General features: G+C 40.7%; 3 protein-coding genes and 1 long non-coding RNA gene across 11 annotated transcripts in view; 2 read left to right on the top strand and 2 right to left on the bottom strand.

Moving 5' to 3' along the window:
- Window positions 1–25,032, top strand: part of LOC6533001 (contactin-associated protein-like 2) — a 64,611-nt gene that overhangs the window by 35,466 nt on the left and 4,113 nt on the right. For 4 of the 8 annotated variants that reach the window (XM_039373863.2, XM_039373860.2, XM_015194277.2 and 1 more), the window contains exons 11-20: window positions 64–278; window positions 600–999; window positions 6,156–6,403; window positions 6,550–7,005; window positions 11,097–11,297; window positions 11,981–12,604; window positions 14,041–14,222; window positions 14,581–14,910; window positions 15,076–15,379; window positions 15,497–15,639. In XM_039373863.2, coding sequence (XP_039229797.1) covers window positions 64–278; window positions 600–999; window positions 6,156–6,403; window positions 6,550–7,005; window positions 11,097–11,297; window positions 11,981–12,604; window positions 14,041–14,222; window positions 14,581–14,910; window positions 15,076–15,379; window positions 15,497–15,639 — 3,103 coding nt within the window. Of the gene's footprint in view, window positions 1–63; window positions 279–599; window positions 1,000–6,155; window positions 6,404–6,549; window positions 7,006–11,096; window positions 11,298–11,980; window positions 12,605–14,040; window positions 14,223–14,580; window positions 14,911–15,075; window positions 15,380–15,496; window positions 15,640–20,696; window positions 21,836–25,032 lie in introns of those variants that run through there. The other 4 variants (XM_039373862.1, XM_015194276.2, XM_039373861.1 and 1 more) reach the window with 2 other exon arrangements.
- Window positions 2,476–4,194, bottom strand: LOC120321437. Its single transcript, XR_005561045.2, has 2 exons — window positions 3,548–4,194; window positions 2,476–2,937 (listed from the first exon to the last, which is right to left on the bottom strand). It is a non-coding gene; the product is annotated as an uncharacterized LOC120321437 (long non-coding RNA).
- Window positions 7,043–9,130, bottom strand: LOC6533002 (probable tubulin polyglutamylase TTLL1). Its single transcript, XM_002093701.4, has one exon. It carries the CDS (start codon window positions 8,640–8,642, stop codon window positions 7,179–7,181), a length of 1,464 nt encoding a protein of 487 aa, XP_002093737.1. The 5' UTR covers window positions 8,643–9,130; the 3' UTR covers window positions 7,043–7,178.
- Window positions 23,006–24,250, top strand: LOC6532998. Its single transcript, XM_039373876.1, has one exon. It carries the CDS (start codon window positions 23,791–23,793, stop codon window positions 24,151–24,153), a length of 363 nt encoding a protein of 120 aa, XP_039229810.1. The 5' UTR covers window positions 23,006–23,790; the 3' UTR covers window positions 24,154–24,250.

Below are 25,032 nucleotides of genomic sequence, written 5' to 3'. Positions count from 1 at the left end.
CTTTTCCGTTCCCAAAAAAAAAAAAAAAAAAAAAAATAAAAAACGAAACCAACTCTTCTGCAGAGGCGCCTGCCCGTGCTCCGTTAACAAGACGTGCGTGGACCCGAATCAATCATGCAACTGCGATGTGAAGGAGAACAAATGGAATTCGGATGAGGGCTACTACCAGGATCCGCAGAGCCTGGGCATTACCAACATGTACTTCCTGCAGCAGAAGGATATGGATGACGAGGCCCAGGGTCGCATTACTCTGGGTCCCCTGGAGTGCGTGGAAACAAGTGAGTGAATGTTGGGCTTAGGTATCTAAAACAACTCAGAAATTAAGCTAATTGAACTTAAATACATCAGTAAGGTTAAATATATCACTTACTTATCATAATCCTTAAATCATTAAATTAAACTTTAATGATTATGATAATTAAGTGATATATAATCATTAAATTAAACTTTAAGCTTATATATCATTTTGATACAGTTCCATGATGTATGTTGAAATTTTCCGTGCTTCCACTGATTGTGTTGGAATCCGATATAGCTATTTACTGCATCTGCCATTAGCCACTAGTTAATGACTCCATCTCCCCACCGTTTGCCCGCAGATACACAGAAGTACGTGGTCACCTTCACCACATCGCAGTCGTACATCGAGGTGCCTGGTTGGAGGAAGGGCGATATCGCCTTCTCGTTCCGCACCACCGGCGAGAAGGCCATCCTGCTGTTCCAGCCACCCATACGGCCGCACTATCCATCGTTCATGGTGGCACTGACCGGCGATGACCAGCTCACGTTCACCTTCACCCTGAGCACGGGCACCACCCGCGAGCTGGTCATTAACTCGCACCGCCGGCTGAACGGCGGCGAGTGGCATAAAATATGGATCGACTACAACCAGTATCATGTGCGCTTCATGATAAACACCGATTACCAGATGCTCGATTTGCTGCCCGAGGAGGAGTTCGGCCCGTTTGAGGGCAGCATGTACATCGGTGGCGCCACATTGTGAGTATCTCCCGGGGCGTCGCATTGCGCTTCACACTGTGCAACGCTAGTTATTTGTATATTTAAATTTATAGTATTTATTTTATTTTTTCAAAATTATTCCTATAAGAATCCCTCGTTCATAATTGCTTTTGAAATAAGTTAGTTTTCGCTGCTCTTTTAGAAAATTACGTATACGCCTATATTACGTATACGCCTACATTACGTATACGCCTACATTACGTATACGCCTACATTACGTATACGCCAGTTGGCACAGCTTTAAAACAAGCTTCAACACATTATTTTGAGGTTTCTAAGCAATATTTTGCTTGCTAGCCAGTGTAATCAGACATTTCTTTTTATGGCTGCCTGCATTGGTGGCACATGTAATGCGAATCGGCGGGTAAAAGCTCTATTTCTGCAAAATGCTCTCCTGCTCTCCAGTTTCTATATCTGCTCCTGCTGCCAGTTGCGGTTGGTGCAATTTATTGCGGCAATTACGTTTTAATTATAAACGCGCGACTAACTGCCGAGCAGGACTAACAATGTCCGTCCATCGAAATGCACCCAAAGGAATCCGTCGATTTTGTGCCCTGCGGGTGGCAAATGCCACGGCTGGGCGAACGACACACTTCAATTGATAATTGGAGCATCTCACTTATGAGTTAATTACAGGCTGGATTGATGAAAGTCGTTTGCAACGCTCAATGGGACAACCGATATCTTGGGGGCGTAAAAACCGTAATTTGCGTGCTCCACTTTATTGTATTCAATTCACTTGAAGTTTAAAGTCTCTCTTCTTTAACATTTATTGTAAACCATTACAATTAATCATGAATTCAGCCAAACGAGAATGTTTTTAGTTTCATGAATTAGATTTTAGTATTGCAGTTTATATTTAAAAGCATGTAGAAAAGCAAGTAGCATTTATTAACTTCGTCGGCTTAAGATTATAAACATTAAAAAGCATGGATAAACTCACACATTTTAACTGCCCAACTGAGAGATATGAAAACACTATTCCACATTTTAATTTCAAATTTTTAGCTGCCATTTACTTTGCATTCACTTTAATGGCCTTTGGCTTAAACAACTTGATCAAACGAGCAATTTGTATGCATAAACCGCTTGCCTGTTTCACTCTCACATCTCGCGAAACACAATCCTTCGGGGTTCGAAAAGAATGGACATAATTAAATTAACTTTTGCGCTGAAAATTCATACCAAAGTCATTATCAATAATCAAGCCACGGCGTCAAAACGGGGGGGGGGGGGGGCGATATGTATATGTATGGAATGTGGCTCTTTTACAATTTTTCTTCCAGTCCATGCCCCTCGAAAGTTAGCGCACTTAAAACGCGCTTATTCTTGATTGGCATAATTTATAAAGTTTTTTCCCTGTTGCCATGGAGCAAGGACCACCGGATGTGGATGTTGGAGCTCATGAGATAGCTGGATAGCTGGAGCGATGGTAAAAAAAAGCTTTTGGAGGGGTCTTTTGAGTACCATGCCCACATGTGCAGCAATTTTTATTTAATTATTGGAAATGTATAAAAATCAAATTGAATTGTATACTAACTACATATATGTGGCAATGTGGCAGAGAAAATCTGTACTCATTGGCACTTAACCCCGAAAAGTGCAGTACATCCGCAGCCACTCATAAAATTTCGATGAGCGGTAAACACGCAGAGTAATTAACGTTAAAGTGCATCCCCCCCAGTTACGATGTTACCGATCCGCTTTCACTGAGCCGATTCATTCAATTTATTTATCACGGACAAGAAAGAAAGCTCTGTAAAACATACGAGTAATATGGAAAATGCAATATTGATGCACTTTACCCTCAACGTTGAGACATCCTGCATCCTGCATCCTGCGAATCCCGACGAACGTAGGCGCATGTGGAGTGTAAGGTTGCACGTAAGCCAATAAGCGGAATCAGCTGTGAATCGGCTGTGGCACATAAATAAAGCAGTTAATCATCATATTGATAGAGACATGGCGAGACTTAAGTGAGACGAATCCAAAATGTGTGCAGTGTGTGGGGTGTGTGTGTGGTGTTAACCCATTAGGAACTTGGGGGTAGCTTAAAAATTCATGCCACACCACGAAGTGCTATTTTCACTAGCTGTTCCATGGGGTTAACAAACAAACAGCAAACAAAGTTTAACTTTGCCACGAGTTTCTTTATTTGAGAGTTGCGTTAAGTGGCATATCCAGCTTCAGTTTCAGTTAAGAGTTAGCTTGCACTTGTACGTAGCCCTTAAATCAACTCAATTAAAGTTCAATCATGTTTCGTCACGAAGCTAATATCTTCAATTAAAGTTCAATCATGTTTCGTCACAAAGCTAATATCTTCAATTAAAGTTCAATCATGTTTCGCCACGAAGCTAATATCTTCAATTAAAGTTCAATCATGTTTCGTCACAAAGCTAATATCTTCATTTAAAGTTCAATCATGTTTCGTCACGAAGCTAATATCTTCAATTAAAGTTCAATAATGTTTCGTCACAAAGCTAATATCCTCATATGCAGAACCCTTTCTTAGCTCGTTAATACCTACTTTTTCCTGCTGATCCAAACGAATTTAAAGTCACTTTTTTGTCCCGTGTTTTTCAAGTTGTTCACCCATAATCAATGGCAAAACTTTTCGAAATATGCTGCAAACACTTTGGGCAACTTCAGCACCATTCAGTTAATGGGTTAAGCAGTGCTTTTCGCACAGCTTAAAATGCCGCGAAGGATGCATGGAAATTTATGCAAAGTTTGGTTGTGGCAAGGGCGAAAATGGCAAAAATTACAATGGCCGTTGCTGCTAATGATTGTTGTAATCGGTTTTTGCATGCGGGTCGACCGCGATCCTCCAATCGATGTGTTGTGTTGTGTTGTTTAGGAAACAGCAGCTGCTGTTCCTCCTGCCACTCGTCCTGCTGTTCGTCCTGCTGTTCGTCCTGGAAACAGCAGCAGGCACTCGGATGTCCGTCTCATCATTTGCATGACCATCGATTACCAGCGCGCCACATGAACGGGGACCACCACACATGCCGATGGGGAAAACACGGGTGACTGGCGTGCCAAATATGCGAATTACTTGCAGAGCAGCAGGAAACAGGACGACGGCAATGGCATGTCCTTGCGTTTATATATGAAATCGGGCCACAGATAGTGGATAAATACATATAGAGAAGGGGTGCGGGGTTGGGCGGCCATGAATGAATGAAAAGTGCTTAATTGCTTGTGACGGCGTTAAATAAATTCTTAATTGCTTCGCACTTTGCGCGTTTGCAACGTTAATAGGATTTCCGTCGCCTGCATGTCGCCAGGATATGCACATCGCCAGCTTCTCCGGTTGCTCCGCCAGCTACTGCTACTCCTCCTGACCGAAAAAAAAAAGTTCTTTCCTTTGCGTTTTATTGCCGTTAATTTCCGTGGAATTTGGGTTTATTTTTTACACAGCCCGTTTTTTGGCCAGCCGCCGTACAAATCCTTTTAGCCAAGTGTCATCCAGGCCAGAAGCAGCCGGCGGCACATCATTTGCAAGGCAAAGCGCTAAATTTCATTTTGCATACGCGTGTGTCACGCGTGTCCACCCACGCGTCCTCGTTACAAAGTTGTTACACTCGGAGAAATAAATAATACAAAGGGCTTAATAACAAAAAAGAAGCCATCGATATGGAGTCATTTATCTAAAAATTTACACAAATTTATTAAAAGAGTTTTGGCATCCTTTAGTTTAGTACGGTATAAATATATGCCATCCCAATTATTTCAAGTGTATATTTGTATATGTATGCAAGCCTGCGTGTCTCTGGCTGTTGACGTATAAAAAAAATTAAAAATGCATTTGTGACGTGCTCGCAAAAAGAAATGCAGCACACGTTGCAAAAACTAATGACTTAATAGCTCGCTCGCTTGTGGCAAGGACATCTCCACGAAGTTAAATGTGGGTAAAGTGCACTCGGTAAATGCAAATGCCAAATTTGGACCTACTCACTGGCCGATTATGGCCAATTCAGTTGATGTTTCGGGCGACAAGTTAAACGCTTAAATACCGATTACGCAACGCTGGCCAAACAATTACAAGTGAAAGCGGAAAGAAAGTGAAAAGAAATTGTAATAAATTCAAGAAAAGTCGCACGGCAAACCCCAAAAATCGAGTTGGGATACTTTTTTTTCTCGTTTTTTGGGAACAGGGAACAAGAATTTTAATTTCACTTCCTGAAAACACTGGGGATTGGGAACTTGGATCAGGGGAAACAAGAAGAGTGTGTGGGTGGAATGTCTTGTAATGAAATTTACATAATTTAGAAAGACATTTGAGCAACTTTCTTTTGCCGCTGTACGCGTATAAACAAGACATTTCCGCCACTTTAATTTTCAAAAGCTTACACTTGAGATTTTATTGGCCAATTCATTGTTGGCCATGGCGAGCAAGGGAAAAAGGGCCAAAAGGGCGAAACAGAAGCTAAAAGTGCAGGAGAAAAACTTGCGAAAAAATGCGAATAAAGAGGGAATCGCTGTGAAGAGATTGCAACTGAAAGAAAGCAGTTAAAGTTAGCTGCTAAGAACTTGAGTTGCGCTTTTGTAACTTTAAATTTTAAAACTTTATACCAGCTGTATTCATATTTCACAGTTTTCAGAAACTAACCAAAATACTTTCCCAATTTACATCATATTTATTTTTGATTTTATTTCATCGGAACTTTGTAAACCAATTTATATATATATTTTTTGTTCGCTAATCAGCCAAGCTGTATCATAAAATTATATACCCTTTAAGAGATAAAAAGAAAGTAGAAAGTGGAAAACTTTTGCCACAGCTGTCCGCTCGATTCGCCATCCACTTTTTATAGAGGGTGTCGCTTCGATTTTCATCTGGGCAAGTTTAAAACTCAAACGCGTCGCATACGATTGAGCGGCTTGCAATTTATTTGCATAAAGTCAGGGAGGAAAGTCACTGGGCAAGTACATGGAATCAAGGATGCAGTTTCCAGGAGGCAGGACGTGATCTTCGATGATGTTTAATGTTGATCTGGGTGAACGGGGAGGGGGGGGGGAGGACTGCAGCTGGTGCGGCTTATGTCAAAGTGGCCAAGTTATTGAATAGTTACGACAAGTCATAATATAAAATAATCCCCAGCTGACTTCTTTTCACTTTTTTCCCCTTACAGCGACCTGCTGAAGAAGCTGTCAGTTAAGGCCGGCCTTATTGGCTGCTTCCGTGGGTTGGTGGTCAACGGCGAGATTCTCGACATCTACAGCTACATGTCGGTGCATCTGTCGGAGATTATCAAGGACTGCAAGCCATCCTGCGTCCCATCGCCCTGTCGCAATGGCGCCCAGTGCAAGGAGCTGTGGAGCAGCTTTAAGTGCGTTTGCAACAATCCTTGGGCACATATCGGCGAATTCTGCGAGACAAGTGAGTGAATATCTGTTTATCCCTGCAATAAAATACTGAAATATCTTCACTCTGAAGTATATTAACTGCCCAACCGTAATCATTCATTCAGACGTCTTTAAAGGACTTAGTTATATGTTCCTAAATCGCATCCCCTTTCTTTACAGACATCAACGAAAAGGCTCTTACTTTTATCAACCGGGAATCCTTCCTGATGCGAAATTATCTGAGTGTGGGTGCCACACCCGTTATCCTAATGCACGGTATAAATGGCGAACGGGATGTCCTGAAGGGAATCCTTAACCAAGATCTACTGATCAATCTACGAACCTACGACACGAATGCACTGGTGCTTTATGCCAACGATCATTATAACAACTTTGTGCACCTGTACATTAGTCTCAACAGGGAGATTGTTTTCCTTTACAATTACGGCGATGAAATTGTGAATCTCACGCTGTTGGATGACACCTTAATGGCGTCCTTAAAAAGCATTCAAGTGGCCATCGTGCGCGGAGAACAGGAAACCAGGATGCATGTGAACGAGCGCAGTGTGAGCATCGATAGAGGAACTCTGCTGCTAGATGAGTACGCCAACAAGCCGTGGAGTAATCCAGAAAAAGGCAAGTCCACTAAATATATATTAAAATTCACAACTTAAGCTCTTTTTGTATAATTTTATTTAAGCCAGTAACACAATACATTCATTTTCACACATATTTCTTAGCCCTTCACAGAACCAGTTAATAAATAGCTTTTAAAGACCCAACGATTCCCCTCCCCAAAACTACTTTCGTCACTTCCATCGGCTGCCCATCTTGGATGTTTTACTATGCGTGTTGCTGCTGCTGTTTTGGTGCTGCTCATCCTGGGCGGCCAACTCCTCATCTATGAGCAGTTCAAAGTTGCCCAAGGCATCGGCACTGGGCACCTTGTTCCAGCGCACATCGGGCACTCCATCGGGTGGCAGAACCACGGATAGTATGTTGTCAATCAGTTTGTACTTCAGTATCCTGTCGTTTACTGTCGTAGAAGTAAGTGAAGGCGAGGCGTTCACCTCCACAAGCCAAGGTTTCAGAGCATTGTCTATGATGATGTCGTAGCCATAGCACTCGAAACAATGCCTATCACTGGCCATCACCGGAGCCACAGCTCTCAGGGAGTGCACTATGAGCCAGGATATGGCTCCGAACAAGCGATCCGTAACCTCTTTTCCCCGGGTTCCTTCCAGATACAAGGCCAGATTTTGCACCGACCACTTGCCGCCATGTAGGGTATTGTATTCGCCACCATGTTTCTGCACACTCACATTGGTCAGATGCACGTACATATTATCCAGTTCCGTGACACTAGTATCGTATTTCACAGTGCAAAAACGACAGAATCCCTGCTTGAATAGATATGCCTTTAGGGGTCTGAACGATGCCACTAGCACATACAGACGAAGATCAAATTTTTTACCACCAATTAAGAGGGGATTGTCTATATATCTGGATATCACATACGATTCCTTGGCGATTTGTGGATGAAAAGGACCCTTGGCCTCCCTTGACCACTTTTTCAGTTTGGATAGCTTGTTTATGAGGAATATTCCCGCTCCTTGGGATTTTCCACAGGGTTTCATGATCCAAGTGCTCAGCGGAAACTTGCGATATTCCTCCACGAACATATTATAATCCGCTGGCAGGACAAAAGTTGTGGGCACAAAATCCAGATACAAATATCTAGTGCCACTGGAATTATTGGATTCCGTTTTCTCCGCCAAAGGATTGCCATCCCTTTCGAGGTCCTTGCGATAACGCTTGATGTTCTTGACCAGCAAATCCTTGCGAGATAATTCATAGTGATTGGGAAAATGATTGATCATCTGGTTGTCGTGCATCCTATAGCCACTATCCACACTGAATATATTGCGGCAGGTTTGCACGCCGGCCCAATAGAAATGCCAATCATCATCGCCATTCACCTGATGCCAGCCGCGTTTCTCGAAATTGTTGACCAAAACCGATTTATCCAGGTCCGTGCAGAAGCCAATTTTCAGTTTATCATGGCCCTGGGCACCACCACTAACACCACCGCCGCTATTGGCGCCACCATTTGAGGTGCCATTCGTCACCGATTGATTTGCACCGCCCGCCGTGCGACCGTACATGGCTGTACCGCTTGTGGTCGTCCTTGTACCGCTCGAGCGGACCGTCGGCTGCAGACTGTCGGTCCGCCACGCCTGCGTCCATTGACTCATGTCCCAAACAACGGCCATGTTGCCAACGTTCCAGTTTATTGAACCAACAAAGCCGAAATTTATTCACAACCCTTTCTTTTTTCTTTGTTTTTGCCTTCTTATGGCGTTTTAATGTGGGGCATGGTTGCCAGGCGGCACTCCTTTTGTTTTTCTATATAAATTTATATTTTTTCTTTTTTTGTTTTCTAGTTAGGGAAAGAGTCGAGAGAGGGGAAAATAAAGCGTTGCACCAAAATTTTCAAATAGTTTAGCAAGTTGAGCTGCAAAAATGCCAAAAATGTTCCCCCTCACAAAATCTGTGCACTGTGTGATGGCCAAATTATGTGCACTTGAATTTTTTCTGCTTAGTTTTTGCTGGGTATCTTTTATTTTATTTTTTTTTTTATTTTGTTCGTTTTATACAGCGAACAGTGTGTGTTTGAAAGTGGCCGTTAAACTCGGTAGAAAATTGTTTGGGGGGGAAAAAAAATAAAAAGCCATGCGAATGGATAAAGTTTTGCTCTATGGCATAAAAACAACGAGTTGCTTTGTAGTTTGTTGATATTTGAAAGCGTTCAAAGTTTTTATTTCGCTTTTGCTCACTCAATATGTAAATTGAACGGCATTTCAATGGTAGATAGTGTGCGGAAATTGTTGTTAAACGAGGGAAATGCATATAGAGTTGATTATGATCTGAACGGATTTTTTTCTAATCCTGTCTGCATATGGAAATTTTTTGACAAATACAAATTTCAAACAAATCGGAATATGCACGTTGGCTTGTTTACTATTTCTGACATTTAAGCCAGCAATTTCCAATGGGATCTAAATGCACAGGTATAACAGGATGTTGTTTTTATTAACCTCTGGGTACTCTTGTTTAGATGGTTAGATACTGGTAATGCTTTTATATATGTATTGCATTTTGAAGATGAACTTTAACACCAATAGAAATGTAATTCGGTTCAGAAACAGTGAGAATCATTACCATTTCCAAAAACCCCTTCCACTGAACCGCCCTTCAATTACACGAGTTGATAGAATTTTGGCAACCATATTTCCGTGGTACTGCACTTCAAAAGCCGCTCGTAACTCACCTTGAAATTGAATTTAATGGAAAAGTTCAGTGCATGGAGCTCAACTCGGCAATTGGCAAAAAGGATAAAATCAATCAAATTGTCCGTAACTCAATGCCAGCGATTTGCCAGCAAAATCAATCATAATTACTCTTCGTTGCCCCGAAATTTTGATGGGCAAAGCATGGCGCTGGTAAATGCATTTTGAAGCAAAATGCGATTACGATTTCGTCAATACTTTGCAGCGTATAACACATACTAAGTACTTTTGTAATTAAATGCGTTAACCAGTCGGATTGCACTGAGCACAGATAGTGGCATTCTGGCCATCGGATCGCTCTATTCAGTTTAGTTTGGCGAGCTCTGGTGGCCGGCAAACATTTCAATTAGACAAACTTAAACTCGAAATTGATGGGCCTAAACCTCAAACGGCCGGGCTTGGTTTGGTCCGGGTTCGAAACCGGCTCTGTGTCCGGCAGACCGGCTGAAACCCGAAATGCCATGGCAATGAAGGCTCATTTCCGCACACACACACGCACACACACACAAACAGCAATGCGCGCCAACATAAAGCAATCTGAACCAACAAGTGCACTGAAAATAATAAATAATTTAAATAGGAAATAATATAGATAAGAAATAATATAAATTAGAAATAATATAAATAAGAACAAAAAAATAAGTAAGAAATAATATAAATAAAAAATAATATAAATAAGATATAATATAGAAAGAATATAAATAAGAAATAATATAAATAAAAAATAAAATTAATAACAAATAATATAAATAAGAAATAATATAAATAAGAAATAATATAAATAAGAAATAATATAAATAAGAAATAATATAAATAAGAAATAATATAAATAAGAAATAATATAAATAAGAAATAATATAAATAAGAAATAATATAAATAAGAAATAATATAAATAAGAAATAAAATGTATAAGAAATATTATAAATAAGAAATTATATAAATAAGAAATAATATAAATAAAAATTAATAGAAATAAAAATTAATATAAATAAAAATTAATATAAATAAAAATTAATATAAATAAAATATAATATAAATAAAAATTAATATAAATAAGAAATAAAATGTATAAGAAATATTATAAATAAGAAATAATATAGCCCCACCGCTGATTAGGAAGCAAAGAAGCTTATATCTGTACCATATAATCTTATTTTATTTACTTCAATCTTAAAACATATTAAATATAAAGTTATTATACATTGTATTTATACAAAGTCTTGGAAATTGTATTATTATTTATTTCATGCCTAGCTTTCATGTTAATTAAGATATTTATTATTTTCAATTATATTTTCTCCATGATACACTGTTTTCCCCAAGTGTATTCCCCCCAGCTATGACCACTCCTCTCATTTGATTTTGTTTATTTGCAGAGGTTCTGTCGCCCCACCGCCCCCCAGCCCCGCCCACCGATTACTTCCAGTTCCACGTGGGCGGCTACGATCCGGCGAATTTGTTGCGGCCCAATGTGGATGCACCGGCCCTCGAAGGCTACATCGGTTGTGTGCGGGGCCTGAAAATCGGAACGCAGTTGATCGACTTGGCGGATATCAATGAAAGGAATATAGCGCCCAGTAAGTAGGCAGTATAAATCAATTTTCACTGAGTGCAATTTTCGTTTGGCCCCCAAATGCCAGTTTGGCTATACTGTTTGGTTCCTTCGAATCCGTGATAGTCCTGCGCTCCTACTCCAACTACTGCTGCACGGATTCTAATTCATAGGCCACCAAATCGACTCCATTCGGCGTCGAATGCGGTTGTGGTTGCATCTGTGGTTGCTGCTGCCTGGCTAACTTAATATGCATGCAATTTCCGTTAAGTGCTGGGGACTCGGTGGCGCAAAATGTGGAGAGAGAGAGAGAGAAATGGCCAACAGAACACAGGCCACTTTGGGGGCCGCACTGAGATTAATGCCAATGCGATAAGATGCAGGCCCACATGGCGTATGATTTATGCGGCCACGTAGCGCGGAAATTGCGACCTGACTTTGATGCTATTAAACGCAGCCGCAGTCAATGTAAACACTTTGAGTTAAAATCGCATGCTTTCAATAAGGTTTCGTTATTGGTAATTGAATGTGTTCGGTATGGAAGTGCAGCAGTTGTGGAGTTACTTTGATTGAACGAGATTGGGAATTGAAGCCACAGGACATGATTAATACAAATCAAAGTGTACTTGCAATATTATACTATTTTCTAGAATTTTCCCTAGCTCCGCTTCCTAGGCAACTTTTGAAGTAAACTCTTTATTGTTTCAGCCCAGGAAGGTGTCCTGCCCAACTGCCAGATCAAGTGTGATGCAGAGCCCTGCAAGAATGGCGGCACCTGCCAGGAGCACTTTGCCGAGCAGCTCTCCACCTGCGATTGTGAGCACACCAGTTTTCTGGGCGAATTCTGTTCGGAGGAGAAGGGTGCCGATTTCAGTGGCGAATCGACGTTGCAGCGCAAATTTGAACTGCTGCCAGGCACAGGTCGCGTTGACTATGTGCGCCTGCAACTTGCCTTCTCCTCCTTCGACCTGAGGCGGGCCAATCGCATAATGCTGCTAATGCAAACGGAGGCCGAGCGCAGCTACTACCTTCTGTTGGCCATCACCTCCGACGGCTACCTGCAGCTGGAGGAGGACCGTGATAATGGACAAACGGTGGGCGCGCGTATCGATCGGAATTTCCTAAACAGTGCCAGGCATTCGGTATATTACGTGAGGAATGGCACACAATCGCAGCTCTTCATTGATCGCGAGCAGGTGCCGCTGACCGAGTTTGCTGCACGTGTCCTTACCACCGGTGGCGATGCTGGCTCGAATCGCGTCCAGATCGGTGGCATCAACAGCACGGACTCGCGGTTCGCCGTCTTTAAGAGCTACAGCGGTTGCCTGTCGAGTGAGTGTCGTAAATTTCATGCCCGTCTGCCATTAATTTCTTTTTGGTCTCATCAAGTGACATTCCCCTTTACGCCCTTTACTAAAAAAATTCAAAATAAAGTACACCGAAAGAATTTGCTATGAAGCGCATTTTAAGAGAATGAAATTCATATCCAAATATGTCACCTAAAATCAAGTGAAGGTGTAAAAGCAGGCTAGAAGTTCTTGTTTTGTGATATATATATTTAATTTTAATTTTGAATTTTTTTATTTTTTTTTGAGCATATATATGTTATCCCTCTGCTTAACTGCTGCACTTTATGAACTCACTGAGCTGAGCTCTTGAAATTCGCTTGGCGCGCGGGGTTAGTGCTCGCTGAGGGGGGGGATTGGGGGTAGAGGAAAACTGCTTCACATTGTTGACCAAAAAATTAAATTTATTCGCTGCCATAAAAAGTCATTTCCGTGGCCGTGGCGTCGTTGCCATAAATTCTGTCAGTTTTTGCGCTCAAGATTTACAGTGGCTCATATTTAAATTGCTGCTTTGCTGCCACTCCAAAAACCGCAGCACAGTGACCAACACTCACACTTTGATTAAAAATTCACCCGAGCTTCCCAATTTCCCTCCTGCCCCCTTTACCCAACGCCCATAAAGCAGCTGCTCAGCCAGCCACGCCCACATCACATGTGGGCGGCCGTAAAACTTCCTTGATCACTGCATTTAAGAGGCATCGAAGTGGAGTGTGATAGTTTTGCTCATAAACAGGGAACATTAAGTTCAGCAAACAGTGAGAAAAAATCGAGAAGAGCTACAAAAATTAGGATAATATTCTCAACAAATTTTTAATATCAAAAGTGTTTAAAGAATGTTACCAAAAATATTATAAACCAAAAAAACACGTTTTTTTCCCATTGCACTTTAACTAATGATTTCAAAGTTTAGACATTTCCTATGAATAAGCACATTAGCACAAAAGAGAAAGTTCTACGATTTGGACTAATCAAAAGCTAAGCTTAATTATAATCTGAGCCCACTGGAAATACCATTAATTTGCCAATATAGCTGGCCACTCCCCACGAAAAACACACACACATACACACAATCAAAGGACATCGGCATTTGCCGATGGGCATTAAAAATGTTATTGCTAATTTCGGGACGGGCATAAAACACGCACGAACGACTTGCCACGGGTCCTTGAAACAGGACCAAAGTCAGTTGAAAGCCCAACCCACCACCGAGTGAGTCAAGATGGCAAACGTAATTCCAATTTCCACTCACTCGCCATCCCATCCACACACATTTGCATTTCAATTTGAATTAATGACCAATACTAATGAAAATTTCGATGCCCACCGCCGCTCCGTTCGCTTCCGTTGCCGCCGAAAACCACCGCAAATTGGGTAAACCAAACGTGTCCCCCCTTCACCCCCCCCCCCCTCCCACAACGGCAGACATCTATATACAGGTGAACGGGCATATTATGAAGCCACTCGAGGAGTACATGCTATTCACAAAGTCCGGTGCCGACAACATAACCGTCATCAATCCGCAGGGCGTGCGGAGCGCCCAGTGCAACGCCAAGTTCGATGTGAGCGAGCAGCCCACCCAGGAGCCCATGGTTAATGTCAGCATGGTAAGTAGACACTGCAAGAAAATGGGGCATACATTGGGAAAATATAGGGTAAATTATAGGGTTATAGAGATCCAAGCAAACCACAACAGCATGCTACATTTTATGGGCATCTACTAACTTCATGCCGAAATTTATCCTGTTTTAAATGCGCTCCTGTGATTGATAATTTGAAATTATATTAGTTCACTGATAAAAATACTTTTTTTTTACAATTGAAACCAACTTGAATCCCTGAATTTCTGTCCATGCAATGAGCGACTGCCTGCTAGGCGCTCCTAGAATCGGATTATCCGAGGCAGCCAGGCGACAAATTGTGCTAATGAATGCCCTCTACCTGTACACTTGTGCATCACCGCAGATTCCCGAGCCGTGGGTGGAGGAGCCGCCAGCCCGTGTTCCCTACATACCGAGATTCGTGTACGATGAGAACAAGCAGGAGGACTCCACGCAGGTCGTCTTCCTCACACTGACCAGTGTCTTTGTGATTATCGTGATCTGTTGCCTGCTGGAGGTGTATCGCAGCCACTTGGCCTACAAGAAGCGCATCGAGCGCGAGACGGACGAGGACATCATCTGGTCCAAGGAGCAGGCAACCAAGATGCACGAGTCGCCAGGTGTTAAGGCCGGCCTCTTGGGTGGCGTCACTGCCGGTTCAGGCAATGGCCTGCCTCCATATACCTACAAGGCGGTAAGTAATGTCTGCATTAGTTTACTTAAAGGACACTGCGAACAGTGGGTTTAATTTCAGTTTATACGTGTAATTATGCCATTAAATATTAGAAAGTTTTTTTATATAAATCATTTATTTTTAAGTATATCCTTTTTTAAAACTGATTTGTTGTGTAAATCGCAGTTGCCGCAGGAGGACAAGAAGCCGGGCAACGGCGCCCCCTTGGTGGGCATTTTGAAAAACGGCAGTGCCACGCCCTCGCAGCCCGGCACGCCCACCGCGCTGTCCAAAAACGGAGACATCGCCTCGCGCATCGAAGAGGAGGAAGAGGAGGAGGAGGAGGCGCCCGTGCAGAATGCTACAGAAAAAAGCGGCGAGAATGAGGAGCCTCCGAAGGACACAGCCTCTGGTGAAATGAAGGAGTCGCAGGCTCAGTCACCTGAACAGCCGACGAAGGACACCACCGATGCCGCTGCCACACCAAGTGGTATGTACATAAAAGTGTCTTAAATTTTCGAAAAAAATATATTGTTTGTTTATCACTATATATAAACATAAATATATAATATATAAAATCTTTCTTGGTTTGTTTTTTTCTGTTTAGCATCCAAGGAGCTGGAGCCGCAGGCGGAGTCTTCGGAGCCATCATCTCATTTAAGCTCGGCACCGAACGGACAGTTGCCACAAATGGAGCCGGTGGCTGGAGGGGATGATGGGCAGGTGCAGGTGCAGGTGCCAAGTCTACCGGTAAGCAGAGGACCCCAATCCACAGTAAACCTTATCAGAATGGCGCCCATAGCCACAATCAGCGAGACCAATTTGCATGGATTGGGCTGAGGGGCGCGGCCTTGGCATTGGCATGTAAATAACACCCCCCCCCCCCCCCCCCAAACCACCCGCTCATCCATAAACACCGCATGAACACACACACATACGCACACACATCATAAGTTAAATGGAAGAGCTTTCCATTACATAATGCAAGCGAGTAAATGGCCTGCAAATACATAGGCAAACAGCTGTAAGGCATGAAAGTGCATCATTTACTAGTGCATCGCAAGGACATCCCCGAAGACAAGCACACACACACACACACATTTGTGCACTAATATTTGGACAATCCACGGGGACATTAGCAGTCAGGTTGGATAAACAAATGCCGTAATGTCAAGTACAATCAGGGGTACACACGAGCGGGTAGCCACTGTAATTGCAGCTCAAGGGGATTTTCGAGAAGTACATCGAGTATTATTCATAATGAAATAATTCAAGGACTTCTTTTGAACATTATCTTATGCTTGTTATTATAAATGTTTTAAATTATTTAATTTTTTGTACCTTAGTTATACCATTTTTATGATTTTGCATGCTAATACTTGTTAAACAACTTTATCTTGTAAATAAATTTTAATACAGCGAATCGCATTTTACATTTACTAACCAGCTACACAATATGTTAATGTGAAAAATATATTATGTACTTTTTTATTTTTTAAATGATTTTTAAATCGATTGTCTATGTAACACACATTAAAATTTTAAGTTAAGCTTATAGGGACATACAAACATAAAGCCAAATACGTTTTTTTGTTAACAATATCCTCTTTTTAATAATTAATTTTTCATATTTAATGTTCGTTGGCTAATTAGAATCTATTGAATTGAATTCACGACGTACGTGAATAAATAAACCTTTATCCTTTGGAATTTTTGATTTGGGAAAATAATTTGAGTTGTCACAAAGAGTCGTTTGCATGATAAATAAATAATCATAGTTCGCACAAATCCAATAATCATGCTGGTTATTATTAGAATAAGAAATCATTCTTGGCTGTAAACTATGCATATATAAATTACATTTTTAGTGGCATTTGTTTGCTGTGCATGTGTATGTGTTGTGTCCTTTGCAAAGTGCCTGGCGGCCATTATCAACTTGGGAAAATGTTGCGTTTAATTAAATTGCGTTTAATTGAATTTAACTAAATAAACAAAACATGTGAAAATATTTCCCCCCACGCTGTCGCTGTGCATATTTGAATAGCGACAAACAGTTTCAGATGTATTTTAAAAATATTTAATCACAACATAATGGTAGAACACACACCATTGCGTATGCGCCTATGTGATTTTGTGCGTGTCGTTTTAATTGTTGATATTGAATGTGCTTATGGTGTGACTGTTTAATTAAATTTAACACAAACCAAGCGAGCACAAAAAAAAAGATTGCGCTGAACAAAGGGGGAAAACTATTGACAATTGGCTTAACGCGACGAAATTGGCCAGGCCAATAGACATTGGTATTGGTCCGATCGAGACAATTCAATTATTTCTCAATTATTGCATAAGCCGATTAACTGCACTATCAAGTTGAATGCATTAATGGCAGCGAAGGTGACTGACGATGTCGAGCCCCAAAAAATATGCTATGGTTTTTGCGTGGCTATTGGTTATTTCCGGTCATGTGAAAATGAATTCATTTTTAATAAATGAATTATGATTCAATTTCAACAGCGTTAAATATGAATAAAAATATAAATTATCAATATATTTCTGTGAACTGGACATCAAATATCTTAACAGCACACAGGTATTTACGTCCTTAAAGAATTTAAAGGAAGTTGGTTACCAGAGTCTTAAGATATTTTTAAAACTGACCGCACTTTATTTAATTAATTTTCATTTCAATGAAAATGCTTTCAAACTTTTCAAGTTTAACGATAAAACCCATTCTTTTGGAGCATTTAATGTGTGTAGGAATGGCCCTTGAATGCTCGTTACTTGATAGTTTTTACATCTCTTTGAAAGTTTTCGATTTCTGTGTGTGTGGTTTTTCATGTCTTCCCTTCGCCCGTTTTCTTTGTATATTGGCCAATTCTTTTCCCTTTGTTAGCCGGGGCAAAAAAAAAAAGAAAAACCCTTCGCCTGGCTGTGTGTTGTGGCCAGGACAATTTCTTAAGCGGCATCAATGCAATTTCTTGCCAGCGGCAGTGTGCTCTCCCTTTGGTTTTTGCAACCCAGCCAATTGTCTAAAATGTTATTTAATAGAAAAAGTGCTCTGCACAGCACAAAAGTTCGAATACCTCTGCGTACAAAATGAAATGTAGCTGCATTTTGAGGTGGTCGGTGGCGCTTTGTGAAAAGACGTTTATTAAATGAGTATGCGTTGAAGAGAAAACCGAGGGAATCCCTGCTTGGAAAATCATGCTTTTTACCAATGAACTTTGTGCCCCAGAAATAACAATTGTTGCAGGCCCACAATTTATGGCAACTTGATGGGGAAAAAAGGGGCTTCTTGCTTATCAAGTGCCTGTCCATGATTTATATAGATTGTATATGCATGGCGGTGACCAGAAACTCTTTGGGGCAAAAAAAAACTTAAGACAAAAAAAACTTAAGACAAAACCTTCAACTAAGCAACAAACGCAGCAGGAACTTTCAAGTTTTCCATCGACTTTTCGGCACGCCCAAAAACAAAGTTTCGACGAAGTTCGAACTCCCTTTTCCGTGGCCCCTGGTTTTCCAAGAGGTTTCTCGATGAGGAAATTGGAAAAGCAAAATATTGAACTTATTGGCTTTCATGTAGTTTTAGCTGCAAAAGTGTCTATCGAGGGGGCTGCATGTTACTTTTGAGCTTACTTAGCGTGTACTTTGTCTGAGCTTAAGCTGCAGTCAAATTGAATTTTTCCCGGCACTTTCCCGGAAACAATCGCTGCACATTCAAATCGGGCTATGAATTTTCCTACGATTTTCCTGCTTTATTTTCCCCCCTGGCGTCTTTTCGGGTGACATCCCAAAAAAATGGCGAAAGTTGTGCAAAGCGCCAAGTGCGTGCGGCATTGTCTGCCACCCATGGCGACCCACATTTTCCCGCCACATTTCCGCGCCGCTTTCCACTTTCCACGTTTCCACTTGACTTGCGGCGTCTACGCGAGCCTGATTGCAAAGCAACCGAAATTGAAGCGCACTCAAAACTTTTTTCCTGCCTCAAAATCAAAAAGTTTCGCTTCCCAAAAGGAGTGAGTGTTGGCTATCTGCTCCTTGAAGGGGTTAATACAGTGGGTTATCGCTAGGGCGTTTCTTATCTTAAAAGCTGCTTCTTGGAATAATTATTTTGACATCAAAAAGTTAATTTCATTAATTACCCCTTTTTACTTGGTGTCTTTTGAAATATAACTTTTGATAGGCCTGCTTTTTGCCAATAACTTTTGATATGAACATTGTATAGGCTGTTGCTTCATAATTTATTCACAAGCAATTAGATAAATTGAATAATTAATAATTAATTTATAGCAATGATATTATTTTTTTCTGTATTTTATCATAAATTATGTTTCATTGGATTTTTTTTACAATTTTAAATTTCAAATTGGTAATGAACGTAGTTAGCGAATATGAATTAATAAATCAAGTATCAACTTAATGAATTAATATATTTATCTATAAATTTATCAAAATGCATATTCATTTACTAATTAATCAATTTTAATTGTACGTAGTTTCCAGCTATAATTGTTGAATATTTACACATTTTTTAGTACCGAATATTGAAATTCCTTAGGTGTTTCTTGAATAGGCTTCACTGTAGTGCAAATCGAAGCTCAAGCTGCCTCTTTTGTTTAAGCAAACCCAAAAAGTGCAAGTGCCTCAGCTGGTGGATGTGGCTCATGCTCCTCGTGCTGATTCCACTGATGTTGCTCCTGTCATGCATGCCAAGTTTTCTTTTTATTCAAAAATGTTTGCGATCGTCTTTGCGCTTTTCTTTCATCCTGCGTTCCCCTGCCGCTTTTCTTTCCCCGGTTTCTTGTACGCTTTTCCAGATTTTCCAGTTTTCCCGCCCGCTGTTCATTTTGGCCTGCCGCAAACGCATCACGCACTTAACTTTGCCAGCTACCACAATGCTGCGGTGAAACTCATTACGAGCTTAGAATGCAAAAACGAGCCCCAAGCCCCCACAAAATGCAGCACCAGCAGCAGCAGGAAAAGCAAAGAAAAGCAACAAAGTGTTCCACATGCCCAAAAAGCACCCACATGTTGGGGCCATCACACAGATTTTGTCTTGTTTGCTCGAGTTTCATATAAATCTTAATGAAGGCAAGAAAGTCAAACTAACTCGATGTGTAAATTAAAACGCAGACCACAGTTTAATAAATAAATGGGAAAAAGTCGGTGATTAGAGATGGTCACCGTTCTTAATTGATTTATTTTTCTCATCTATTTGTTTAAAGCTAAGAAAAACAAAATGTTTGAAATTTCATAACAGTCAATTGTAGTGTAATTTTGCTGCACTTAAAATTGCATTCACTCAGTATGCAGCATATTCTTTAGCCTTGAATGCTTTTACTCCCTGATTTTCAAGCACTAAACAATGACTTTAAAAACGAACAATAGAGGTAAAATACAATGAACTTAACTTTTTTTGGGGGGGACTGCGACTCAAATTTCACTCTTGAATGCGTCCATAATTCTGATTGTCTGAAAATGGAAATGGAAAAATAGTGAATATCAATTGATTGCTCTAGCATCAAATATGCAAATATCGCCTAACTAACAAGTGAGCTTTACGAATTTTCTTGGCGCATGTTAATTAACAAATAAAAGTCGAATAAAAACCCAGCATGAATGTATGACAACGAATGGAATGAACAAAACTAATCACAGCGTACACTTTAAGAGGAATGTATCTTTTAAGCCACGAGCTGCATGCGAAATGTTAAAACAAAAAAAAAAATAAAATACCAACTTGCGATGGGAGACGAAAAAGTTTTTAATAAAAAGCAATACGAAACATTTGTGCACTTTGACAGCAGCAACATGAAATGCAAAAGCAGCTGCCGCCGCAACGACAACTGTCTCAAAAAGGAGTTGGACCTCAGCAGCAGTCGAGTTCCAAGCGGCGAAAGCCAGGAGGAAGTGGTGGAGCCGGAGGAGCTGGCGGAGGAACCTCTGTAGTTGGACCGGCAACAGTGCGGCGACAAGTTTCTTGGGGGCCGCCAATCGTGGCCGAAACGGATGTGGATTTGGCCAACAGCAGCGGCAACAGCAACGGCAATGGAAGTCGAAAAGCGGGCGGCAAACAAAATGGATACCATGGCGTCAATAGACGGGCCACCACCACCAGGAATTGAAGCTGGAAAACTGTCCAGCAATGCAAAAATGTATCCCGAAAATATGTATAAAAGCATAAATATTTAGGCGAATTGATGGCAAGAAAACAAAACAGGGCCAAAACCAACAAGGCACAAAGGCAGCAGGAGAGAGCCAGAGCCAGAAAAACAAAAGCAATTTGTATAAATAAAAGCGAGTCAAAAGTGCGACAGAGACAAAGGCAAAACAAATAACATAAATTGAAAAGAGCCAAGTCCTTGGATTGCTGTGTATAAAGAAAACTGTCTGCCCATCGACTTGAATATTCCTCAAAAAATACAGAATGGCAAAAACTTCTTTGCATCAAATGTTGCCGCATCTTGATTCAAAGCTGGCAAAGAATTTAAGACTTTCACTTAAATACATTTGGGCAACGACAAAAGGATTTCATTCTACATAAAACCAAAATAGCACTAGTGAGATATATGCTGCATTCCATCTAAGAGTTCCCAGTTCCAAGCAAAGGACATTAAAAAACATAAAATAAAAGTAAGGCACGCTTTGGAATTTTTTATAATTGTTAAGATGTTTATTTGCTTAGGAGTAACGATGTAATTTTGTGTAGTTAAAATAAAGCGCACACTTAGCAATAACCACTTCAAACTCATAAGCTTACATGTAAATTGATACCTTTTAGAGTTAAGCAGAAAATTGCCTTTGTTGCAACGGCAAAGTTGCCTCCATTATGTTTTAAGAAGTGCACAACTTATAGTTTTGGTTTTTTTTGTAAATTCCATTCTGTACTGTGTGATATACGAATGTAATAAAAGTTCTTCTCGGCCAGGAAATGAGAACACAACTTTAACTTCTTTTCATATTAAATGATGAGAAATTACGCAGAATAACTCGCCCATACATCAATTCATTTAAATGCGTTTATTAAAAAACTTTCGCACAGCAAAAGTGCTGACAGCGACAACAAAAAAGAAGGGCTTCGTCGAGATTGATACAACAACAAGGAGCCATGGAGTCGGAAAAGATGGAAAAAGTGAAGCTCACATAATGGCACTTCAATATGTGGATGGAATAACAGGGGGAAAACTGGGGGAAAATAGTGTATGTTACGGCGGGGGGTGGAGAGGTGGAGATTTCATGGGGGACGGTTACCAACAGCTTGTTAGTGGCTTTGTTGGTCAGTACTTTTAACTAATGTGTTTTGTGCGACCATAGAAAATCTCAAGTACTCATAGACGCTCTGACACACACATACAACGGCTCCCTCATATGATCTACTTAAAGTGTGCACTGCGAGAAAATCGGGCATCACTTGGAAAAAGTCTATACTAAAGGTACTAATAAGTTGAAGTAATATTTTCTTACTGGAGTGTAATTACTAAATCTAAAACGAGATTCTAGTACATTGACCACACATTACATGACTCTTCAAAATGCCAACCCTTATTTTTCTGAGTGCAGAACCGCAAAGGGTGTTTGTGTGGAAAAGGGGAGCTTATGTAGCTAGACTGGAGCTCCTTCAGTTTCGGCTCCTGACTGCATAAAATAACCGCATAAAATGTCGTTAAGTATAACGAAATTGAGTCTGCACATAAATTCAGATTATGAGATTAAAATGTTGTGATTTTCGCACATAGAAACGAGTCTGGGATGGCCAGAAAACCCTTTTATTTTTTTTGGTGCTATGATGGAACCCGAAAAATGAGCACCAAATATTTTCTGTGGAAAATGCGATGGAATAAGCTGAAGCTGCCCCATCAAAAGTGGCAACAACATCAACAGCAGGCAAGTCAATGTAATGAGTTTATATCGCCCTTTTGGCCCGAAGCATAAATTTATGAAAAAGCAACATTGCGCAGGCACAGTGGAATAAATCTGATTCCATTATCTAAATCGGATAGCAGATGTGGGGAATAATCTGATTTAAAGGAAAATTATGAAAAATATTCAAGAAATGTGTTTTGAATTGCTAAACCGCTTAAAATGGTATATTTCTTATATAGAACGTTACAAATGTAATGAAAGCAGCTTGAGTATATCATAAATATTATTTAAAAAAATCAACCAATTCCCAACAACGATTTTGTTCGATTAAACGCAATTTCGCTCCACTGTTCGCCTGATGAATAATAAAGAAGTTGCGGTTCTGGCCGGCGATCAAAGTCAAATATTTGGTTTGGATGTTTACAAATTGGGTCAGCTGGTCATTTGGCCTGTCCTCCAGCTCCTCCACATAGCTTCCACTTCAAAATGCCCCCTGGTCGCCACTGGTTTTCATCCCCATCGCTGTGAATTTTCCAGAAATAAAGGCCGTGGATCTCAGCTGTCGCTTCATTATGACGCTAATTGCCAGGACATGCCGGCCAAAGGATTAGCAACACGTAAACTGTACAGCATGGCATTCGATGAGACCGCAAAAACCAGGACGAGAAAGGACATGCGAGTCTCTCGACTCATAAACACTTTTGTTTGTCTTAATCCGGTTATATATCCGGATTAGCGACCCTGAGTGCGACGAAGGTGTATTTTTTTTTCGCTATTCCCGAGAACTTTACGACACTTTTTAGGTAATGAATGGGATTACATTTTTTTAATCCACCACCACCCGTTGGCTGTAAAAAAATTAGCGGCAAAAAAGCAGTGCATTCAGGTCAGTTTTTGGTGTGGAAAACCGATTGACCTGCGGCCACGGGTCTCATGAATGGGCAGGTCAGAAAAAAAGGCAAAAAGATTGCATATAAATTAAGCCAGCCACTCTGATGCAACCAGCAAACGAAGTTAAGCAACCAAACGATCAAGATGCGTCGCAGTCAGCAAAACAAGGAAGTTAAGGATAACTGCAAAGAGAATCCTTCCCAGAACTCAATGGAATCACCACCAAAGTCACCCACCGCCGCATATGCAATGTTTTTGCACCGCGAAGAGTTGAGGAGGCGAAAAATCCAAATCTCTCGGGTTTCAGCCACCAAAATTCACCTGACCAGCGAACTAATCGCTCGAACCAAGCAGAATATACGGCAGTGCAGCTTCGAGGATCTGGAGATTCTGGCCAGGGAGACGCTCTTCAAGAAGAATCTGCAAAGACATCTCTACTATCGACGCATGCACATCCATCAACTGATGATGAGCAAAAAGAAGCAGCAGGCCAAGGAAAAGAAGTGAAAAGATACACTTAAGATAAAGATAAGTTATTTAGTATAGGAACAGCAAAAGTGATTTTTACATGCATAAATATTATAAACCTAAATTAAGAACAATAAAACAACACAAAATTACAAAAACTTGACTAGAAAGTAAAGGGAGAAATGGGAAAACATTTTACTTCTAAAAGAAACTTTTTAACAATGCTCTATTATTTTCAATGAGAGAGAAGTGACTTTGAATATCCTTTAAATTCATAAATAGTCCTTTCCAGTTTAAGTAAACGACCTCACCCATTACAATCAAGAATATCTGAGATCCGGTCGAGAAGATATGGTTTAACCCAAACTAAAAACTTAAATTAAACTTCAGTCATTTGTAAAAGCCAAAGGGAAGGGACAAATGCCCCTCACATTCACATCTTATCTTTGCCCCGGCCAAAGTGCAATTTTCCATTTAAATATTTGATTATGTATACGTATACGTATACGTATACGTATTCCCCAGTCGTAATTGTCAGAGAGCAAAGTGTCGGCGTCGACCTGCACTTGTAATGGGTGTAAAAACAAATTTGCACATGATTACCAAAAAACCCGGTTGGCAAAACTGCGAACATTTAATACAACTCAAACAAAATGGGGGGCGTTGCATAAATTTGCACAGGCCAAGGGTAGGGGGGTGTAGAAAAATTCTTGCCTTTTTAGACTACATAAATTTTAATTAAATGTCACTCATACGCCATGTACGCCAAGCACAATGTTGAGCCATCGTGTATTTGCGCGTGTGTGTATGTGTGTGTGTGTGTGTGTGCGTGCAACGGAGTGGTGTTGGTGCGATAGTACGATAGTGTGAGTGCTGTGTCTGTGAGTGGTGCGACAAATGAATGCACATGAAAGTGGC

Source organism: Drosophila yakuba, chromosome 3L (assembly GCF_016746365.2).
Source record: "Drosophila yakuba strain Tai18E2 chromosome 3L, Prin_Dyak_Tai18E2_2.1, whole genome shotgun sequence".
Lineage (NCBI taxonomy): Eukaryota > Metazoa > Arthropoda > Insecta > Diptera > Drosophilidae > Drosophila > Drosophila yakuba.
Note: the sequence above shows the minus strand (reverse complement) of the source record. Positions and strands in the feature narration are given on the sequence as shown.